Here is a 19,537-nt window from a genome sequence, read left to right as displayed (position 1 = left end):
TGCACCTGGTTGCAGAAAGATTTGCATTGAAGAAGCCAGTGATAATTACATTGAGATTACGTTTACATAACTTTAAATTGACCAAAATCTCTTTTGCGAATGACATTGGTCTTCTGTTACTTTTAGTTCAACGGTTTATATAATATCTTACAAGCAGTCATTCCTTATTTTTAATGCATTTTGCACCAACATTTTTGTTACATGACTGTTGTCTATTTCAGCGTTAAACTCCTTTATTCACAAGAAAGTTCGGTTTAGGCAATACAACGACATAGTAAAGTTCAGGAAAAGATTGTTTAGGTTCAGGCAACAAGACTACTTTTGGAAATGATTTTTGCTTTGGGTTAAAATAACAACAGAAGCAAAGTAACTAATAAATCAATGTCCATTTCTTGTTTTACAAGGTCCCCTGGAGGAACTCTGTACGAGAACAGCTCGATTAATAAAATGGAACATGGGGTGCTCAGCAAACAATGCATTTGAGCATGTGTCCTCCTTGTAATTGTGTGCAAATGGCGCTGCACATCAGAGGATGTCCGCACAACGTCACGTTCTTGTATGGTGCACAAGCTTGTACAGGCAAACGTCATTCAGGGAACTATATTGTGTGTGTGTGTGTGTGTGTGTGTGTGTGTGTGTCAGCCTACTTTCATAGAGAGCGATGGCCCCCTTAAGACCAGTCAATGAGAGATGGACGTGGAGACGGACGCAGCTAGTGGGACCGGCGATCAATAGTAATCATGAGGCGCTGTGGCGTTAACAGCAGATGACACATTGTTCAGGCTTTTTGTAGTGCGCTGCACCCCGACACAACGCGGCGCAAAGCATGATTCCATGTAGGCTTTGAATCAATACACATATATATATTTGCACATGGTGAGACTGTTTTTCCCGTGCGGTTTCCTTTGCCTGGCCCATTTGTCTCAGGGTGCAGGACGGTCAGTCAAAGCATACGGAGCCGCGTCGAACCTCCATGCCGGTCTTTTCTTCGTCCAACAACACAGTGTTGGAGGCATCGTGACCCGGAGGAAGGCGAACGCGTGCGGCACTCTGTGATGCTGTGAAGCTCACCTACGCGAAAGCGTGACACAGACTTGTCTCTGAGGTCGTAAACGCCCCGCCGTGGGGAAGCTGTGACACACAACGATGGCGTTTACATGATGGCAAGAAGATTGAACAGACGTGTGATGAACGAACACGCACGAGTGGTGTGTGACTAACCGGGAAGACGTTCCTCAGAAAAGGTGTTTGATTCCATGCGCCGCCTTGTTGGCCGACAGAGAGGTTGCACGTAACCAGTATTTGACGTGTGTAGCTTAGCTTTGCCTGGAAGCAGGAAGAAGCAACTGGCTTGGATACTAAAAATAATTAAACAAACAGAACACAAATGGTTTGTTGTTTACTTGCTTGTTTATGGGGGGTTTTGTATTTAGTTATTATGCCAAAAAAACACTATAAGACTCCACTCCAAGTATTGCTGCACATACGTGAGGAAACACCAAATGAAAATAAGTTTTCTTAAGATATTATTTGAAATTGACACACTTCTTGAATGTCTCTGGAAAATGTGAGAAAAATGTGAGTAACTTTTTCTGCGATATCATACAAAACGTTGATGATATGCTGTCGTGGTTAATAGCACCAGAGGATGAGGCAGCCATGCTGGTAATTCTGAATCCGAACCGGTCTAAAAACAGCTGAGCAGTAGATACATAAAAGCACAGAACCCCGACAGAAATACATCCCTTGACATTACAATTAGAGAGAGGAGAGGCGGTAGTGAGCATGTGCGTGTGTGAAAAAGAAACACACAAAACACTCCTGAGTTTCTAGTGAGGAGAGGAATGAGGACTTCAAAAGCGTGCCTGTCTGTGAGAGACGATCGGCTCCACGAGAGCTCAGCCATCACAGCAGATAATGAGCCCCGAATATCATTAGCACACGAGGCTGCATGCGCCACACACTGTATTGCATCATGCTTATTACAACTCGATTTATGTCTTTATCATCGGCTTTCACAGATGTTCTCTTGGAAGCAAGACGGCACACTCCACGCAGGTCATTGAGTGCACAAAATTTATACGTCGGAAAGACTAGATGATGTGAGTAAAATAAATAGTAGTTTTTTTTTTTTTTAAATAAAGCAACTAATAACAATTCCAGCCCTCGAACATAACTTTGGATGTTTTTTTTTATAGGTAACTCCATACGTCTTGAGAATATATTTTCATTTTAATGTATAAGCCGGACGTGGTAATTAGCCGCGGCTATTTACGTGGTTGGAGCAAAGGGAGGACACGAGGTGTCAAACTACATTAACGTATTAAAGAGAGAAATTGATGACATCAGAATAGAGCATGAGAGGATATAATGTATGAGAAAGAAATCAACACTAACAATTAAACAATTGAAGGCTACAGATGACTATTGACTATGTAAGAAGTGGACATAAGATTGTGACGTCTAATAAAGTAAAATAAAAGCTACATTATACCTTTGTGTGCTACGTATTCCCATGGACTGACACAGTCACACGAAACGCCAGTTTGAAATCACTTTATTGAGGCCCACCTAGAACTCCTTCAAGGACCCCTGGGAACGGCGGGATTGTCCGTGCCAACCCTTTCTCTTTAACTTTGGGTATTTCGTTTGAACAGAGTGGAAAGAGTGGGCAGAGTAACGTTGCATTTTCAGAGCACGGTGCCAGGTAAGATTAATCAATCCCTGAGTAATTAAATGAATCCATTTGCAGCTATACGGCCATCCTGCCAAACCGATCCTCTCAGCCAGTGACTGCTGTCCGGAGCTTTAGCAGGGCAGTGAGCCTGCTATGTGCAGGACACCAAAGCACTCCTGGATAGCCGTGGAGTTCGGGCCCAGCCAACTATCATCAAAGTGCCGGTTTGGCAGCTTCGGTGAGGGAAAGCAGCCAAGGCCAAGTAAGGTTCTAAACCTGACACAACTGCACAAGCAGGGGAGGGTGTCAAAGGCATGTCCGCCGGGAACCTTCCTCCAGCACCATCATTCCGGATGATTCTGGCCACGCAACAGAGGACGGTTTCTCTACGGCTTTGCAGCAGGCCAACACACATTTAATGGCAGATGTGTCACGAACCCGAAGAAACGGGACAGACGGTTAAGGGTCCAAGATCAGGGTGGACTGTCCCCCCCCCCCCACCCTGAGGCAATGAAATAGGTTTCCCAGTTGCTTCGGCGCTTGGATCTGGATTTCATGGGTTCAGAGACCAAGCACAGCAATAGTTTCACATTTTGAGCTTCTCTTCATTAGTTATTAGATATAGCACTTCCTGGACTGGTTGCTAGGCAACCTCACATTGATGCCAAAACCCCAGATAGTCACTCCGCTTGGCCAAAAAACTATATATCGTATTTTGTCTTTTTGATCTACATCAGAGACCCAAGTGTTTGGGTGGCTGGGTGATGATTTAGGAATATGAGTAAGTATGGAAAACAACTAATGAAGAGATTGCTTTAATCACAATGATTTAGTTGAAATATTCAACCAGGATGTTTCCAGACACAAATTGTGATGTTAACAGACACACGGACACAGAGGCTGACAGACTGATGGGTAAATACATACTGTCTGAACCCATTAAGATGGATTGTCTTTAAGGTTGCAGGCAAAGTTATGTAGTCCAGAGAAGACACACACATAAAAACACTCACCACTTTGTCCTCCTGCAGCCAAGTCAGCCATCCATGTATAATGAAAAGAAAGACAGAGAGAATGTGAGCAGAGATGATATTGGAAAGCATGGCAATGATCCTACAGCCGTAACAGCAACAAACACTGTAACACCCATATTTCAGTTTCCATGAAGGTTACACAAATAATATGCTGACACTCTTTTGAGCCAGATTGGAGTCGAAATGTTGAAACAAATCTTTATGCATACACAACTGAATTCATTAACTGTAGACACAAAGTCTCTGGAAAGTCAAACATCATTAGAAAAAAATAATACATAATTCTTCAGAATTATGTATTATTTTTTCAGTGATATAAAAATAAGCGATGCTCCTTGAATTTCAGGTCCTTTCTTGCGTTTGATATTAGGAGAGAGGGGCGAGGGAACGTAAACGTTCCCTGTCAAGTGTTGACAGGCTGTGCTTCTTTCCGCCCAGCTGAGCTACTTTTGATAAACTTGGGGTGGTAAAAATAGTCCTGGGCTGAACATTTGTGAAAACAATATTAACATGGGAGCTGTCATTTAAATTTCAGTGCTGACGCATTCAGTGTTTTGGTGTTTTTAGTTGAGCCTCCGTGCAGCTTGCTGGATGTGATGTAATGGAGCACCAGTGCTTTTTAAGTGGAGCGAGTCGGCCTTTGCAATGCTTAATTTTTGTCAGTTCCAACTATATAGTAACTTAATGTAGGCGGCAATTTGGCCCCGTATGCTTTGATTCGTTTGGGAGGCAGTGACCACACACGTCAGAATCTTGCGTTAATAACTCAACTCCTGACATTTGCTCGCTGTGTTCGTCACCACTGATTTGGAAGTTTTTAGAGTTGTGCGGTGGCTGGTTGGCATAGAAACACGATGAATTATTATTATTTCGTCATGTTTTTATTTCTGTCAAAGGGTTGAATGAGAATCAGGTTGCCTCATTCACCTAGCCTAGCTATGCCTAGCTAAGGGGAAACTTGTTTATTAGCTTGCAACAATTACTAAGGCTCACTATCAACATTGCTTAGCATTTTTAATGATAATGTTGAACTAATAAACAAACTGAAAATGATAAGCAGGGAAATTAACCCAGCTTTTTCTCATCATCAGCTATCGTAATGTCTCCTCTCACACATCTAAATGCGAAAAGTAATTAAATGAACACCGCAAAGACACCTTGCCACCGTCACTTAACAACACATAATAACATATTAAGAAATAAATAATACGAAACTGCAAGTCTGTAACCATTGTTGCATATATAGCTTCTGTGAATGTGTGTATACACGTACACAAATCCACCTTTCAAAGAACACACACACACACACCACAGCTGAAGTCTCCCCGTGTCAGCCAGTAACTAATTAGGACGTACTTTTGAGCGGGTGCGTTTGTTCAAGCGTGAGGTCATTAAATGCCACGCCGGTGATGTAGGCGAAGGGAGGCGGGGGAGAGGAGACGTCACTTATTTTAGAGGAAGACTCGGCTCCCCTGATGCACCTACACCCCACTGTGTGTGTATAGGGCACCTCCGGAACCCCAGGGAGACTGAGACAGGGTGGGAGACCACCCCCGTCGGTCCACAACTCAGTCTAATGCCCAATTAACCTTTACCAGCTCCTGCTTGGGACACAAACACACACACACCAAATCCCAGCACGAATCACAGTCACACACATGAGTGGAGGCACACGTGAATACACGGTAAAAGCCACAGCATGGGTGTCGATACCGTACACACACACACACACACACACACGTCCACGGCACACAGTACACTTTAATACACACATAAAGACGCGGACCTGCGCCACGGCTCATCACCTCCACCTAAGCACAAACACCTGACGCCCTTCCATAGTCCACACAGCTCCATGTGCTGCACGTGTATGTTGGCAGTGTTTGGATCCGATGACGGATTTGAGGTTGTGCTGCCCTGCAAAATAGTTTTCCCCTTTGTGCGAGTATATGGGCAAATTAACCCCGAATTCATCGAGTGATGAACTAGATCCTTTCTAAATGCATTGGTCTTAAAGTCAATGTTTGTTTTTAAAGCACTGAATGGTGTAAGGCCAAAATACCTTACTGATCTGCTGATACCGAACGGGTCTACTTTCTGTTCCCAGAGACTAAACATGGTTCAGTTTTTCTGCCTAACGTATACGGAACAAAGTCACAGAAAGCTGCAGGTCTACTGAGTCCCTCAGCTCCTTTAAATCCCAATTAAAGACTTTTCTGTTTACTGCGGCCTACATTTTATTTTATTTTTATTTAATGTGGTCTTTTTCTCTTTTTAATGACTTTTTTGACTGTTTTTAAATCTCCCTGCTTCGTCTTTGGATGTTTTTAAAGTTTTTATGTGAAGCACTTTGAATTCCCTTATTGTTGAAATGTGCTGTACTAATAAAATGCCTTCTAAGATAAAACCCCTTCTATCCTGATGGAGTGGTCTCTCCCGCGATGCCACTCAATCCACAGGGAACGTTGGCTGACCGAAAGACCGAAACCATGATAACATGACAAGCTATAACTGAGATATGTATGAAGTCTTGCCAAACAGCGGTCCATCAACACCCCCCTCCGCCCCCCGCGTCTCTCTTACCGTGTTGGAACGCAGCGACACGCGGCCTCCGCAGCGGGCGCAGAACTTGGTCTGGCAGTACGAGCACAGGTTCCCACAGCCGTCTGCAAACTTGGTCTTGTGGCAAATGCCGCAGGTCGGTGCGTCGTCCCGGTGACCTGCCGCTACCGTGGCCTGTCGGACCACCGTCTCCCTGTAGCTGGACAACTGCTGCTGGATTCCTCTGGAAATTAAATAAAACGGGGTGTAAACATGGATGCTTTGACAGCAGACTATGTTTTTGAATTTGCCCGTTTACGCTGCGGCTGTTGTTGAACAAAGAAATTGTAAGTCAACCTAATCAATGAGAAATCATTCAAAAGCACAGCTTAAAATATGGTGTTAATCAAAGAGGCTCTCTTAAATGTCTTTGAAATAAGTCATGCATAAAAAACAACTTGAGCCATCTCAATCGACCACTGATTTAGGCGACAGTGTGACTAAGAGGCCGACAGTTCAAGTTAACAATAAAACACACTGGTTGTGGCTGTTTTGTACATGCTATTGTCCATAAGAGGCTTCACTTGAGCATAGCCATGTTTGAGAGAACCGTTGATGTCCACATGCTAACACGCTCACAAAGATGATGTTGACATGCTGATATTTGACTGAGGTGTTGGGGTGCAATTGTTTGCTTGTAGGAATAGAGGTTTGGATAAGAAAACTGGATCAAGAAAAAAATGACGGTTCATCCTCTGGGAATCTGTGTAACTGTCAAATTTCAAATAAATCCCAATAGTTGACAATTCAAGTCAAACTCATGATGGCGCGAGAGGAAAACACAGGGAGTAAACAAAGCTATCGACATCCTCTGGCGACCATGAATGTCCTTACCAAAAAATAAAGGTAATCCACCCTAAAGTTGCATGAAGTGAAAAAATTCATTCGATTCCATGCTGCTCTTTGAGGCCTTTTGTTTCAGCATATTAACTGTGACTCACTGCAGATCAAGTTAACCAGGGATCAGAAACAATGAAAAATACGAAAGAACGGTGCCATTTTTCATTGGATAAGTAATAAATAAAGAGGAAGAGAAGCAACCTGAGACGAGAGCAAAGAGAGACAATCGTTGCATTAAGTCCAGTCGATATCTCTGCTCTCAGTGCTGTTTGTGTATTTTGGTGCAATCAACATTTTATTGTGTCCGCTATTGTTTCAGGCAGTTTTGCAGACACGAGGACTCAAATCGATACGAGAGAGAGAGAGAACTGTTTTTTATCTGACGCATTACACTGTGCTGATTAATTGGATTTCACACTGTGGAGATCGAGGGGAGAGCAATTAAAGGGGAAACAGACCAAAGCGGACGCAGAACTGATGGGCTCAGAATCACAGGGAGGAGATGTGCATGCATTTGTATATTGTGGTCTGGCCAGTGATTCCATTCTGCAGGTAGATCCGTTAAGATCACATACAAAGTACATACAAAATAAATTACACTTCCCTTGTTTAAAAAAGGCAATAAGTACAAACTAAGCAATGAGCAAAGGACCAAATGGTAAAAGGTGGTAGAGAAGATGGGAGCGGATGATAGTACGCAGCACACCAACATAAAAGGTGAGGAATAGAAAGAGGAGGCGAGAGAGAAACGGCCCCACACTCACTTTCACCACCTTGCTTTAAAAAAGTGGAGTGTCTTGTAATTAACGGGAGCCTCAGGCCATCAATTGGCAAAAAACATTCAAACTCAACCAAATAATACTGAAAAACACTATTTACTTATTAAACTGAAATGAACCAAACAGAACACAAACTAAATTGTTATTTGGCAGTGAAACACTTGACCCCCACCCAACACTTTAGGTCATAGAAAAAGGGGATTAAAACATTGACAATGTACACACTCGGCTGTCGAAATGGACACGGACAAATATGGCTGCCAAGAGAAGATAAATGTCCTTACAGCAATAAAAAACTCTCCTGTCCACTAAATATGCATTTGCGTTTAAACCACCTTCACTCTGTGTTCAATCATATTGTCTGTATATGGAGGATAGTGTGTGTTTTAATCTCACAATTTATTTTGTTTTCTTGTCAAATGTAACAACTCGCTTACATAAAATTAAACCGAGCCAACAATGTGACATTAACATTTGTGCAAATAAAGAGCAAAAAATAAGCAATTGGAGAGTAGAGGAGGTGAGAAACAGTGAAAGAGGTGCCAAGTGAGAGGGAGGAGAAGGGAAACGAGAAGGAAGGAGGAGGGGGGGTGGAGAATCGAGAGGAAGAATTGACAAGGAAAGGGTACACGGTAGGTTAAGGGTATAGGGGGGAAGCAAGGAGACGAAATTAGATGAGAAAAGATTAGAAAGAGGAGGCAAAAGTGAACAATTAGGGAGTAGTGGAGAGGAGGGGGGAGGAGGAGGGAGGAAAACAATTCTTTATCAGTTTGTTGTGCATGAGAGATGGAAAATTGTCATTGTGGCCATAAAAGCAAAACTGCACCTTTTTAATACGTTTGTCCTTTTCCCCAACGCATCATGTAGAACCAAAGTTAAAGGTGACAAGAGTGATGGAATTATACGAGCGTCGTTTTAAACACAACTCCAAATATGTGTTGGCCGTTGTACAAAAGGCACAAAGTGTGAAATCATGAACAAGCTTAGGGACACAAAATGTCTTCAAAACGTTGAGCTGACACAGCTCTCCATCAATCAAAGAGCGTCCAACCTGATATGACGTCCAAAGCATTCCGCATCATTTGCTTTTGGCTGCAGTACTTACAGACTGGGAGTCAGTGGTGAGGCTTCCTCCCCCATCGGCCCAGATGTTCAAACAACTACAAATCCCAGCAGTCGACTAAGAACCCCCCAAAAAAGTAAAAAAAAGCAAGTCACACGTCCAGTGGATTGATGGATAAATCACCGTTGTTTCATCGCGTGTAACAGGACAAACTGTTTCCCTAAATATGGCTTGAAGAAAAAGCCTTCAGAGACTCTATGACCCGGTGGGGGAAACTCTACCTAACCACACACACACACACACACACACACACACCCACACAGCATCTTCGTTCATCCACACGTCTGCGCACTAACGTGCACGCTCGCACACACACCGAGGATGACGTTAAGTGCACACACATGCGCACTTCCTGGGAGCAATAGCTAAAAGGTCGCAGCGGGGTCACCTGCTGCTGCAGCACTGCAGGATTCACTTCCTGATCCACGGCTCTCACTACGTCAGCCCAACCCCCCCCCCGGCCTCCGTTCACAGCCTCAGCAGGTTGTAACCACAGCCGGTAAGGGGCTGACAAGCAGAGCCGGTGTGATTGTCACTCGCGCCACCGGTGGAAATTTGCGGCGCTCGCAACCATTCGCACAGAACCTACACGCGGGAAAATGCGCTTTGCTTTTGGTGTGAACGCATCGTGACAGACGAGCTGCGACAGCACTTCACGGCTCGAAAGAAGGCCGGCGTGGCCGACGACAGTTTCCTTTTTCTACTAGCAAACGGGAACCGGCATTCTTTCGATGTTGGAGCTGATCCTTATTTTGTCTACGAGGTTAGCGCACTTAGATCAATAGCTGACCCGCTATATGCTATCCCATGAAACCAATGCTCGGCGTAGTATCACTCACCCAGAGGGGGCGACCACCGTGGATACATGTATTCCTCCTACAATGGAAACCATGCAACAGACAATTTAACATATATTCATGTGTGTTACAGCGATGAGATTGTGTGTTTGTCTGTGTGTGTGTGCCTTGAGGCAAAGTAGTAAATACCAAATAGTAGCAAACATGAGAGCAGGAGCAAGAAATATATTAAATCAGTCAACCACAACAAGCCATCAGTTCCCCTCTTGCAGGTGAGAAAAAAAAGAAACATTTTTAACACATCAAATGTACGGAGAGGGTTGGCAGATCATTATGAGAGGGAGACAGGGGGGAGGAGGATGGAGCAAAGGGAGGGGAGGGAGGGAGAGATCAGAGAGAGGTGTACTGAGAAAACAGAGAGCGAGCTCATTACGGAAATGCAGGGAAATATCCATATTCAAATGAAGTAAGACACAATGTTAAAGCAAAGTGAGCACAAAAACCTCCACGTATGAAACTCACTTAAGCTCACAAACTTCCACTTTTCTATCATTTAGCTTTCAAGAAAAAAAAAATAGACGTTAAAAAAAAAGTTTTCACTTATTGCTCACTTTTCCGAAGAAAATATTGTTTTTTAAACAATGTGATTGAACAATATGGCGGGAGTGAGCTCTTTGTTGTGCAAAAGTACATTGTTATTGTGAATATGCAAATAGCATTTACATCGGAGAGGTGCAAAACATCCCTCTGGAAAAGCTATTTACTGCACCGAGGAGCCTTTAAACATTTCTTAGATTAACTGAACAAATACCTCAAAGTGAGAAAACGTTATTTTTTAGACTCCCAAACTGACATTGGAAATAATCAGTTTTACATTCAGTTAATTTGAGTGAAGTCATGTGTCAATGTTTATGAGATACGGATAACTAAAGACACGCATTATTGCATATTTTTATTGCTGACAACAAACTCCCTGCTTGTAAATCCCGGCTTCCGCTGTGAGTTGTACTTCACCTTTAACTTGTCGAGTTAAAGAGTCAGAAATCAAGAAGCCTTTTGGCAGTGTTGTAATAGTTGTCAATAATGTACGCGGCGCACACCGTTTTCAGCATGAATATGAACAAATGCGTATCTTTTTCCCCTTTTTTAAAAGCTCAGCAATTGCCTAGAACAGCTGGGCATTGTAGTTTTTAGCAAAGTGGACTAAATAGTGGGTTTGTTGGGGGCTATTTTCCGACGCGTATTAATTCACATTTGTTGCTCTAGTGAGTATTTCCTCCAGCGGCATCGAGTCAAAATGAACTGCAGTGTGAGTTCATGGTAATAAAGGAACATGTCACCCAGTGCAGTGAGGCCCACTGGTGTGTTTTAAATACTGTTTCGACAACACAGATTCTCTACGCATGTGTTGGAGATGCTACTTTGAAAGCTAATAGCTTTGCCAGCTTCACCCTGGAAAAGGTTCCCATTTAGCTACTGGAGGGTGAGAACCGAGCTAAACATAAAAGTGGCTCAAATTGCTTTGTAAAAATAGAAATAATCAAATTTACATACAAAATATATGAAAAATAACGAAATGCCACTGAATTGAGCGTCTGGTTTTCAGTCTTTCGCAACCGACCTGGAAAATAATCCAGCCGGTTCGCTTTGTATTAGTGTACAGGGCCCCAGGTCCTTATTCAGAATTTTTTCTGAATTTTCACAGTTCTTAACGAGTTTGGTCCTTAAAACGGACAAGGTAATTATTGTGGGTGACTTTAACATTCATGTGGATGTCGACAACGACAGCCTTAGTACTGCATTCCTTTCATTGTTAGATTCAATTGGTTTCTGTCAGTGTGTAAATAAACCAACTCACTGTTTTAACCACACTCTCGACTTGGTGCCTGTGTATGGGATTGGGATTGAACATTTAACCATTTTTCCACAGAACCCTCTCCTGTCGGACCATTGTCTGATAACCTTTGAATTTCTACTATCGGAACCCCCTCCTCCTGCCAAGGGTTTCTACAGTCGACGCTTATCGGATACCGCTGTAGCCTCATTTAAAGAAGCCATTCCTTCTGCTCTAAGTTCAGTGCCCTGCCTCAAGATACAAGAAGACTCCTGTGAGAACCTCAGTCCGTCCCAGATCGATAATTTTGTCGATACTGCTACAGGCTCTTTGAGAGTGGCGCTGGACGCTATTGCTCCTCTGGAAAGAAGAATAGCAACAAGAAGGAAGTCTGCTCCTTGGAACCCTCAAACACGGAACCTAAAGCAAACTGTGCGGAAACTTGAACGATTATGGCGTTCCACCAAATCAGAAGGATCTAGTTTGGCAAGACAGCCTTAAAACATAAGAAGGCTCTCCGTAACGCAAGAGCATCTTATTACTCATCATTAATAGAGAAAAATAAAAACAACTCCAGGTTTCTCTTCAGCACTGTAGCCAGACTGACAGAGAGTCACAGCTCTGTCGAGCCGTGTATTCCTTTGTACCTCACTAGTAACGACTTCATGAACTTCTTCAATGATAAGATTCAGACTATCAAAGAATTGAAGAATGAAAGAATTGATGGTCTCCTGCCTTCAACCAGTGCCGACCTGTCCTCCGATGTAGGAACCTTGGATGCAGCAGTGGGCCCCGATCCTCCTTGGATGCCTTCTCTTCCATCAACCTTGATCAACTGACTTCTTTATTTTCAAAAGTCTAAATCTTCTACTTGTCTCTTGGATCCGATTCCGACCAAGCTGGATAAGGAAGTTTTTCCTTCAGTTGGCACATCCTTATTAGATATTATGAATCTGTCTTTGTTGACAGGACATGTACCACAGTCCTTCAAGGTAGCTGTAATTAAACCTCTTCTTAAGAAACCTACTCTTGCTCCAGAGGTGTTGGCTAACTACAGACCTATCGCTAATCTTCCCTTCCTCTCTAAGATCCTTGAGAAATCCGTCGCAAATCAATTTCTACAAAACAATGCTTTGTTCAAGGATTTCCAGTCAGGATTTCGAGCGCATCATAGTACAGAAACAGCACTGGTGAAAATTACGAATGATCTTCTACTTGCATCGGACCAAGGACTCATCTCTTTTCTTGTCTTGCTGGACCTCAGTGCCGCATTTGATACCATAGACCATTGTATCCTGTTGCAGAGACTAGAACATTTAATTGGTATCAAAGAAACTGCATTTAGCTGGTTTAAATCCTACTTATCGGATTGATCCCAGTTTGTGCTTGTAAACGGTGAATCCTCAAAGTCCATCAATGTTGGTCACGGAGTCCCACAAGGTTCTGTACTTGGACCGATTTTATTTACCCTCTATATGCTTCCTTTGGCCGATCTTATCAGGAAACACTGCATAAACTTCCATTGTTATGCAGACGATACTCAACTGTATCTGTCGATCAAGCCAGAAGAGACGGACCAGCTAGTTAGACTTCAAGAATGTCTTGGAGACATCAAAACTTGGATGACCGGCAACTTCCTGATGCTAAACTCAGAAAAAACGGAAGTTATCTTGATAGGCCCGGAGCGCCTTCGAAACCAGCTGTCACGTGATACAGTTTTTATGGATGGAATTGCTTTGGTAGCCAGCAGCACCGTCCGGAATCTGGGAGTTCTCTTCGACCAGGATATGACCTTCAACTCGCATATAAAGAAGACTTCAAGGACTGCCTATTTTCATCTACGTAACATCACATATCACATGTCAAAAATCAGGAACTTCCTGTCTCAAAGTGATGCAGAAAAATTTGTTTCTGCATCACATGTGACGTGACAAGAGCAGCCTGATTCTTTGTTATCAGGCTGCTCTTGTAAATCTCTTAAGCCTCTCCAGTCTATTCAGAATGCTGCAGCACGTGTATTAACAAGAACTAAGAAAAGGGATCATATCACTCCTGTATTAACTTCTCTGCACTGGCTCCCTGTTAAATCAAGAATAGATTTTAAGGTACTTCTCCTCACCTACAAGGCACTTGCTGGTGAGGCACCGTCGTATCTTAAAGAGCTTGTAACACCTTATTGCCCTACAAGGCAGCTGCGCTCCATAGATGCTGGGTTACTTGTTGTTCCTATGGTTTTAAAAAGTAGGCTGGGGGCCAGAGCCTTCAGTTATCAAGCTCCTCTTTTGTCGAACCAGGTTCCACTTTCAGTCCGGAGGGCAGATTCGGTCAGCTCTTTTAAAGTAAAATCTAAAACTTTTCTCTTTGATTCTGCCTATAGTTAGGGCTGGCTCAGGTTAGCCCGGACCAGCCCTTAGTTAAGCTGCTATAGGCTTAGACTGCCGGGGGACTTCTTAGGACACACCGAGCCCCTCTCTCACGCTCTCGTTCTACAATAATTCAAGTTTTATCAATGCACATGACTAATTCAGCTTCAGAGTTTTTTTTGTGCTTTCTCCCCTAGCAGGTCTCCGTAGATCGTGGTTCCTTCTGGACCCTAATCCTGACACCTGCGGAGGCCCTGCTGACGCCTGCTGCTGCCATCATCATCATCATTATTATTTTAGATATTAATCATATTACTGTACTCGTAAACCAACATTACCCTCTCCTAAAGTCTCTGTGCTCTCCCTCCCCACAGGCTTCTGTGGATGGTGGTTCTATCTGATGGTGGTTGCCCCTGCAGTGGTCCTGCTGTGCGCCTGGCTTACTACTCACAATTACTTGAATCACTTCTGTCATATGAATTGCATGTATTATACATTGTTCATTCTGTACACATGGCATTCATTGTAGTCTGTCCATCCCGGGAGTGGGATCCCTCCTCTGACGTTCTCCCTAAGGTTTCTTCCCTTTTTTCCCTCTTGGAAGGGTTTTTTAATTTTTTGGGGAGTTTTTCCTGTGCCGATGGTGGGTTTCGGGACAGAGGATGTTGTATGTGTACAGACTGTAAAGCCCTCTGAGGCAAATTTGTAATTTGTGATTATGGGCTATACAAAATAAAATGAATTGAATTGAATACACCCTCTGGCTGCCATAGACAACAGCCATGGGCAAAGCAATTGACCAAAGTTGACCAGAAAGTCTGTCAGGTCAGCTGACGTACACCACGGCCTGCGTCTTGTTCAGAATGCAATCTACTGAAAAACATGGAGGTTTTAACATAAGACAGGGAGAAAACGGGTACCAAACAAACTATTAACTCAGTAGATGATCAAAGTTGGGGCCCCTGAGAGCCACTAATAAATCTCAGATCTTTGTTAATTCTCTGATGAGTAGTGTTTGCTTTAAGAACCACAGCTCTCAGGGGCCCACTGTTCTATTTTCCCATGAAACTATATATGGGTGTTTTTAGATATTGTTGATTTGTCTTTTTCCTTGGGGAATTGATGGCAACCAAAAAAATTCAGCAATACACCAGCCTTGTTATTATCAACACATTTCACGAGCTGGCGTCCGAACAACCAACCAACCAACCAACCGATACTCAACAACTATTCAGTTTTAATGAGGACATTATTTGCACCAACAATCCTCACGGCGTCTCCACTCATTCTCACATCGAACGACCTCCCAGTTATTTCGGCATGCAAAGCTTCCTTTCCCAAAATGGATTTGGACCGTTCTCCCGGTCTGAATCCAAACTCAAAGCATAAAGCTCCAGTTAAAACACCTCCCCAAAAAAAGATGAGGACCCCTCTGCTTGACGTCCAAGTAGATGTGTCTAAAAATACACCAGATAAAAGAGCTGAGTCCTCCAGTCCTCGAGCGTCATTACTGCTGCTAAGCCAAACGTTGGCTCCATACCTTCCCCCCGGTCTCCGGCCTTTCATACAGCCAGGAGGGCATCCGGATGGGGGTTCGCGAGCCAACTTCGACTCTTTCCCGCGTAGTGACTCAGGCCGAGTGTGAGTCACTCCTCCTGGTTCCTGAATCGATATTCAAATGGCAGGCCGACATAAATCAAACAACAATGAGTCAGTGTCAGAGTAAAATCACCTCGTGGCCATTTAGAAATGAAGCACTCCGTCTTGTTCCCATTTGTTCTCCGAGCACTTATTTTTTAAATTAACCCCGGACCCGTGTTGCTCAGTTCGGTTGAGAGAGGCTTTAAGTGAAGACCTTGAGAAGTTTTTATTAGCTCCAACTTGCTCTCTTAAAACTGTCTCCCCATAAGCATCCTCTATCCTCTTTACCTCCCTGGTCCTGTCTTTTAATCTAGTCCCCCCTCACACACACACACACACACACACACACACACACACGCTTGGGCGTCTACTGTAGAGGAGACATTTACAAGATTGATTGAACTCATTTTGTGTCCTATAATAGACCAGTATTAAAAAGTTTCCTCCCTCTCATGCTATTTGTGAAATTGAATGGAAGGTAAATGCATGCCAGAATTAGAAATGGGTTTCCAGTCGGCAGCAATTGAGTGTGTGTGTGTGTGCGCATAGAAAAATACTTGTTTGCATGCAAAGGAGATCCACCTACATTCACTAACACCGTATTATTATTTTATTATTTTGCAGAAAAGGAGTTTATCACCTTTCGAGGATTATAAAACTGGCCTGAATTGTGGCCAGTATTAGAAACATTCAACCCATGAAAAAACATTCTGCTCAAAACAGAAAGCCCTATGCATGAAGATTACGATGGATGTGATTAGTTTCTACAATAAAATTAGCCTTTTCAGCGCATATATTGTGTGTGTTTCTGTGTCCTGCCGGCTCAGCATATGGCAGCAGAGACACGGAGAATCTCTCGCCCTCTACTTGTCTCTGTCTGTGCCAAGCTCTGTTGTTCCTCCCCCGTCCCGTCCCTTCCCCTCACCCTCACTTCCGCCAGAGAACTCTCCATGCTGAGCAGCTCGGATGTGCTCTCAACTCCCCCATCCCTCCTCCCATCCTCCCATCCTTTCCTTATATGACACTCTGTTATTCCCCTGCTCTTTTTGGATGGTATTTACATCTTATTGGTGAGGAGACCCACAGCGATTGCTCTAATAAAGGATTTTTTTCCTTCTTTTTTTAATTTGTATTTCTGGTGGATGATAGTTTTGGTTATAATGTATCCTAAAAAGAGCAGATCGTTTTTTTTGGGGGGGTGGGGCTCCCAACAGAGACAAAAAAGTGATGACTCATGCCGCAGCTGACAGTTGTGAATTAATGGAGTACAAGTGAATGTGATGCCTTGAAAATGTAGCTCACAAAACTAACTCCCTCCTGTGCGTCTCCTGTACTTTTCTCCTGCCTCCTCATTCCCTCCTCCACCCTCGTCACCTCCCCCTTCCTCTTCCTCTTCGTTTGGATGTGCCTCACCCCTCGTCCTCGCTCCTTCTTTGGAGTTGTTCCGCTCATTCTTTCTTTGAAACGCTGCTCGCTATCAGGAAATGTGTGAATCTCAGTAACTGATGTCTCTGTCTCTCCAACGGGAGACACATTCTTCATCATGACGCTGAGGCGAAAATGCAAAAAGCGAGATCCATTTCTGTACTAAATCCTGAAAGTCAAAGCCAGTTTGTCGTGACGTTTGTAGTTCACATCGGACCTTCTTGGGGTAGAACGTAGTGCTTCTCATAAGAGTTTAATATAAGGTCCACCATGCAGTTAAAAGGCAATGAGCGCAGCTTTTGCTGCTGCACGCATGACGGACCCGTGGAAGCCCGTGATGGACCTATGCGTCGCCCGACGGCATCGCAGTTCCATGGAGACCCGCGGCAAGGCGCAGGGTATGACAGATGTCAAATAACCTTCAGCATTCTCTCTAATGGTTATGAAGGCGCGACTCATCCATTTGCAAAACGTTGTCAAGATTGGTCAGAATTACAAATCAACTTCTCAGTTGATTTATTACTGCTTCAGCTGTCGCAATGAACGTCCACAGTTCATCAGATAACTATGGGCCCTGTGGCTGACTTGTAATTGACAGGTCACTACCAGCACCATATTCAACGTCTTTACATCACTTCTCCTTATTACAAATACGGTCACTTCCTTTCACGGGTTGCAAAAGGCCAAAATGGCAATGGCCAAAACCTCTAAGGAGGCATCTCGCCACCTCTCGTCGTCGTTGGTTCAAGCTCCAAACCCTGTCGCCATTGGCACCGGAGGGGATTTTCAGCAGCGCGGTATGATAGCAATCACCATCAAATGGAAAGAAATGGGTAAAGAGGAGTGCTTGAGAACCCACTTAGCTCTGTCACGCACACTTGATTTATTGGAGTGCGCACGGGAACATACAAACACAAAGACACACACTTGTAATCGGACCAATAGCTCAGGAAGAATATATTTGGATCTGATTTAAGAGATGCGTTAGAGGACTGAAGAGAGAGAAAGAAACTAAGACGAGAGCTAGTTCTGAGATATAAAAGAAATATAGATAGATGGACCAAAAGATAAAACGCAGAGGAAGGGAAAGAGAGAGAGAGAGGGACAGATGGAGAGAGCACCAGAGCCAACAGCAGAGCTAAGTGGGTAGTGTGCTCCCCAGACAGCGCTCCATATGGCCTGGCAACGCCATACACAGCCCGGCAGCACAAACACACACACACACACACACATACACAGCGTCTATCCACACGGACACACACAGCATGTACACGCACAAATACCCGAATACTCCTCGACAGAAACAATCACACGTAGTGTGTATTCACACGTTGCAATGTACCCACACATATCCAGAGCTCAGGCCACTCTGCAAGAAAAAACAACAATCTATCTGTGATCTATCGATGTCTTCATTTTATCTCTCCTTGGTATTTAGGGGTTGTGACATTTAGCATCCAGACTATTATATTAGCTCTGGTTGCGGCAGCACCTCATCTGACTCGGGTGATAGGAGCAGTGTTTTACCGGTCACTGTATCCTCAAACATAAGTGTGTACTGTACAATTTACTCCTCATTTGTCCTGCATTTTCCCACAAAGACAAGCAATACGTGCCAATTTTCCGCTCGTTGCATGATTATTACGGCCTTTTCAAAATAAACCTTCGTCTCCAGAAGGAACTCGGTTAGCTTCGGGGAGCAAAACTACTGGTTTTGGACAGTATAATGTGAGGGGAGACGGCAACTTCCAGTTCTCAATAAAAAGTAATGCGAAAGACAAAACACAATTTCGCCTCGTTCCCAAATTGCACAAATTATCTTAATGTATACCATGTTCTTTACTGCTATTGGATGTATTTTTTCTTTCAAAAATATGACAAAAATCACTGATGTGTAAATCCTCCCCATCTATTCTCTACACTGCATAAAATTCTCAGTGCAAAAGACCCAGATTTGAAAATAAAAACAAATGAAACAATTCTAATCAAGTAAAGGTGGAACTCTCTCAAGCGTGCAGAAATGCAAGTGAGAGTGTGTCAATCCACCGGCCCCGGGGGTCCCCGCTGGAGCAGAGACTCATGGGAAGACCAGGCTAACAGCCAATCCCTGAAGGAAGGGAGGAAGTGACTCCTCGTCGATCCCAGGGGGGTCACAGAGGTTTCTACGGGGCTGCTGGGCCGTCACCATGGTTCCCGGCTTTCCGGGGACGCCACGCACCGACCGCATTCAGCGGTGTGGATTGTGAACATGCTCACCTCGCCTTACATCCGTGTTGCCTGTGAAGAATGTGCAGACATGCTAAGCTGTCCTAATCATCCCAAAGTTATATTTTGTAACCACCAATATTTGCTAATGGATTCTGAAGAACTCTCACTGGTGAACTTCAAAGAGAACTTGCAAGAGTAAATAACATGGAGAAAAA

The 19,537-nt window shown here is 43.8% G+C and overlaps 1 protein-coding gene across 39 annotated transcripts in view; it reads right to left on the bottom strand.

Moving 5' to 3' along the window:
• Nucleotides 1-19,537, bottom strand: part of rims1a (regulating synaptic membrane exocytosis 1a) — a 67,644-nt gene that overhangs the window by 40,247 nt on the left and 7,860 nt on the right. For 38 of the 39 annotated variants that reach the window (XM_078103939.1, XM_078103940.1, XM_078103941.1 and 35 more), the window contains exons 3-4: nucleotides 6,295-6,496; nucleotides 3,691-3,702 (exon numbers count right to left, since the gene is read on the bottom strand). In XM_078103939.1, coding sequence (XP_077960065.1) covers nucleotides 3,691-3,702; nucleotides 6,295-6,496 — 214 coding nt within the window. The remainder of the gene's footprint in view (nucleotides 1-3,690; nucleotides 3,703-6,294; nucleotides 6,497-19,537) is intronic. The other variant, XM_078103974.1, reaches the window with a different exon arrangement.

Source organism: Gasterosteus aculeatus, chromosome 6 (assembly GCF_964276395.1).
Source record: "Gasterosteus aculeatus chromosome 6, fGasAcu3.hap1.1, whole genome shotgun sequence".
Lineage (NCBI taxonomy): Eukaryota > Metazoa > Chordata > Actinopteri > Perciformes > Gasterosteidae > Gasterosteus > Gasterosteus aculeatus.
This window is presented reverse-complemented; position numbering and strand designations above follow the sequence as displayed.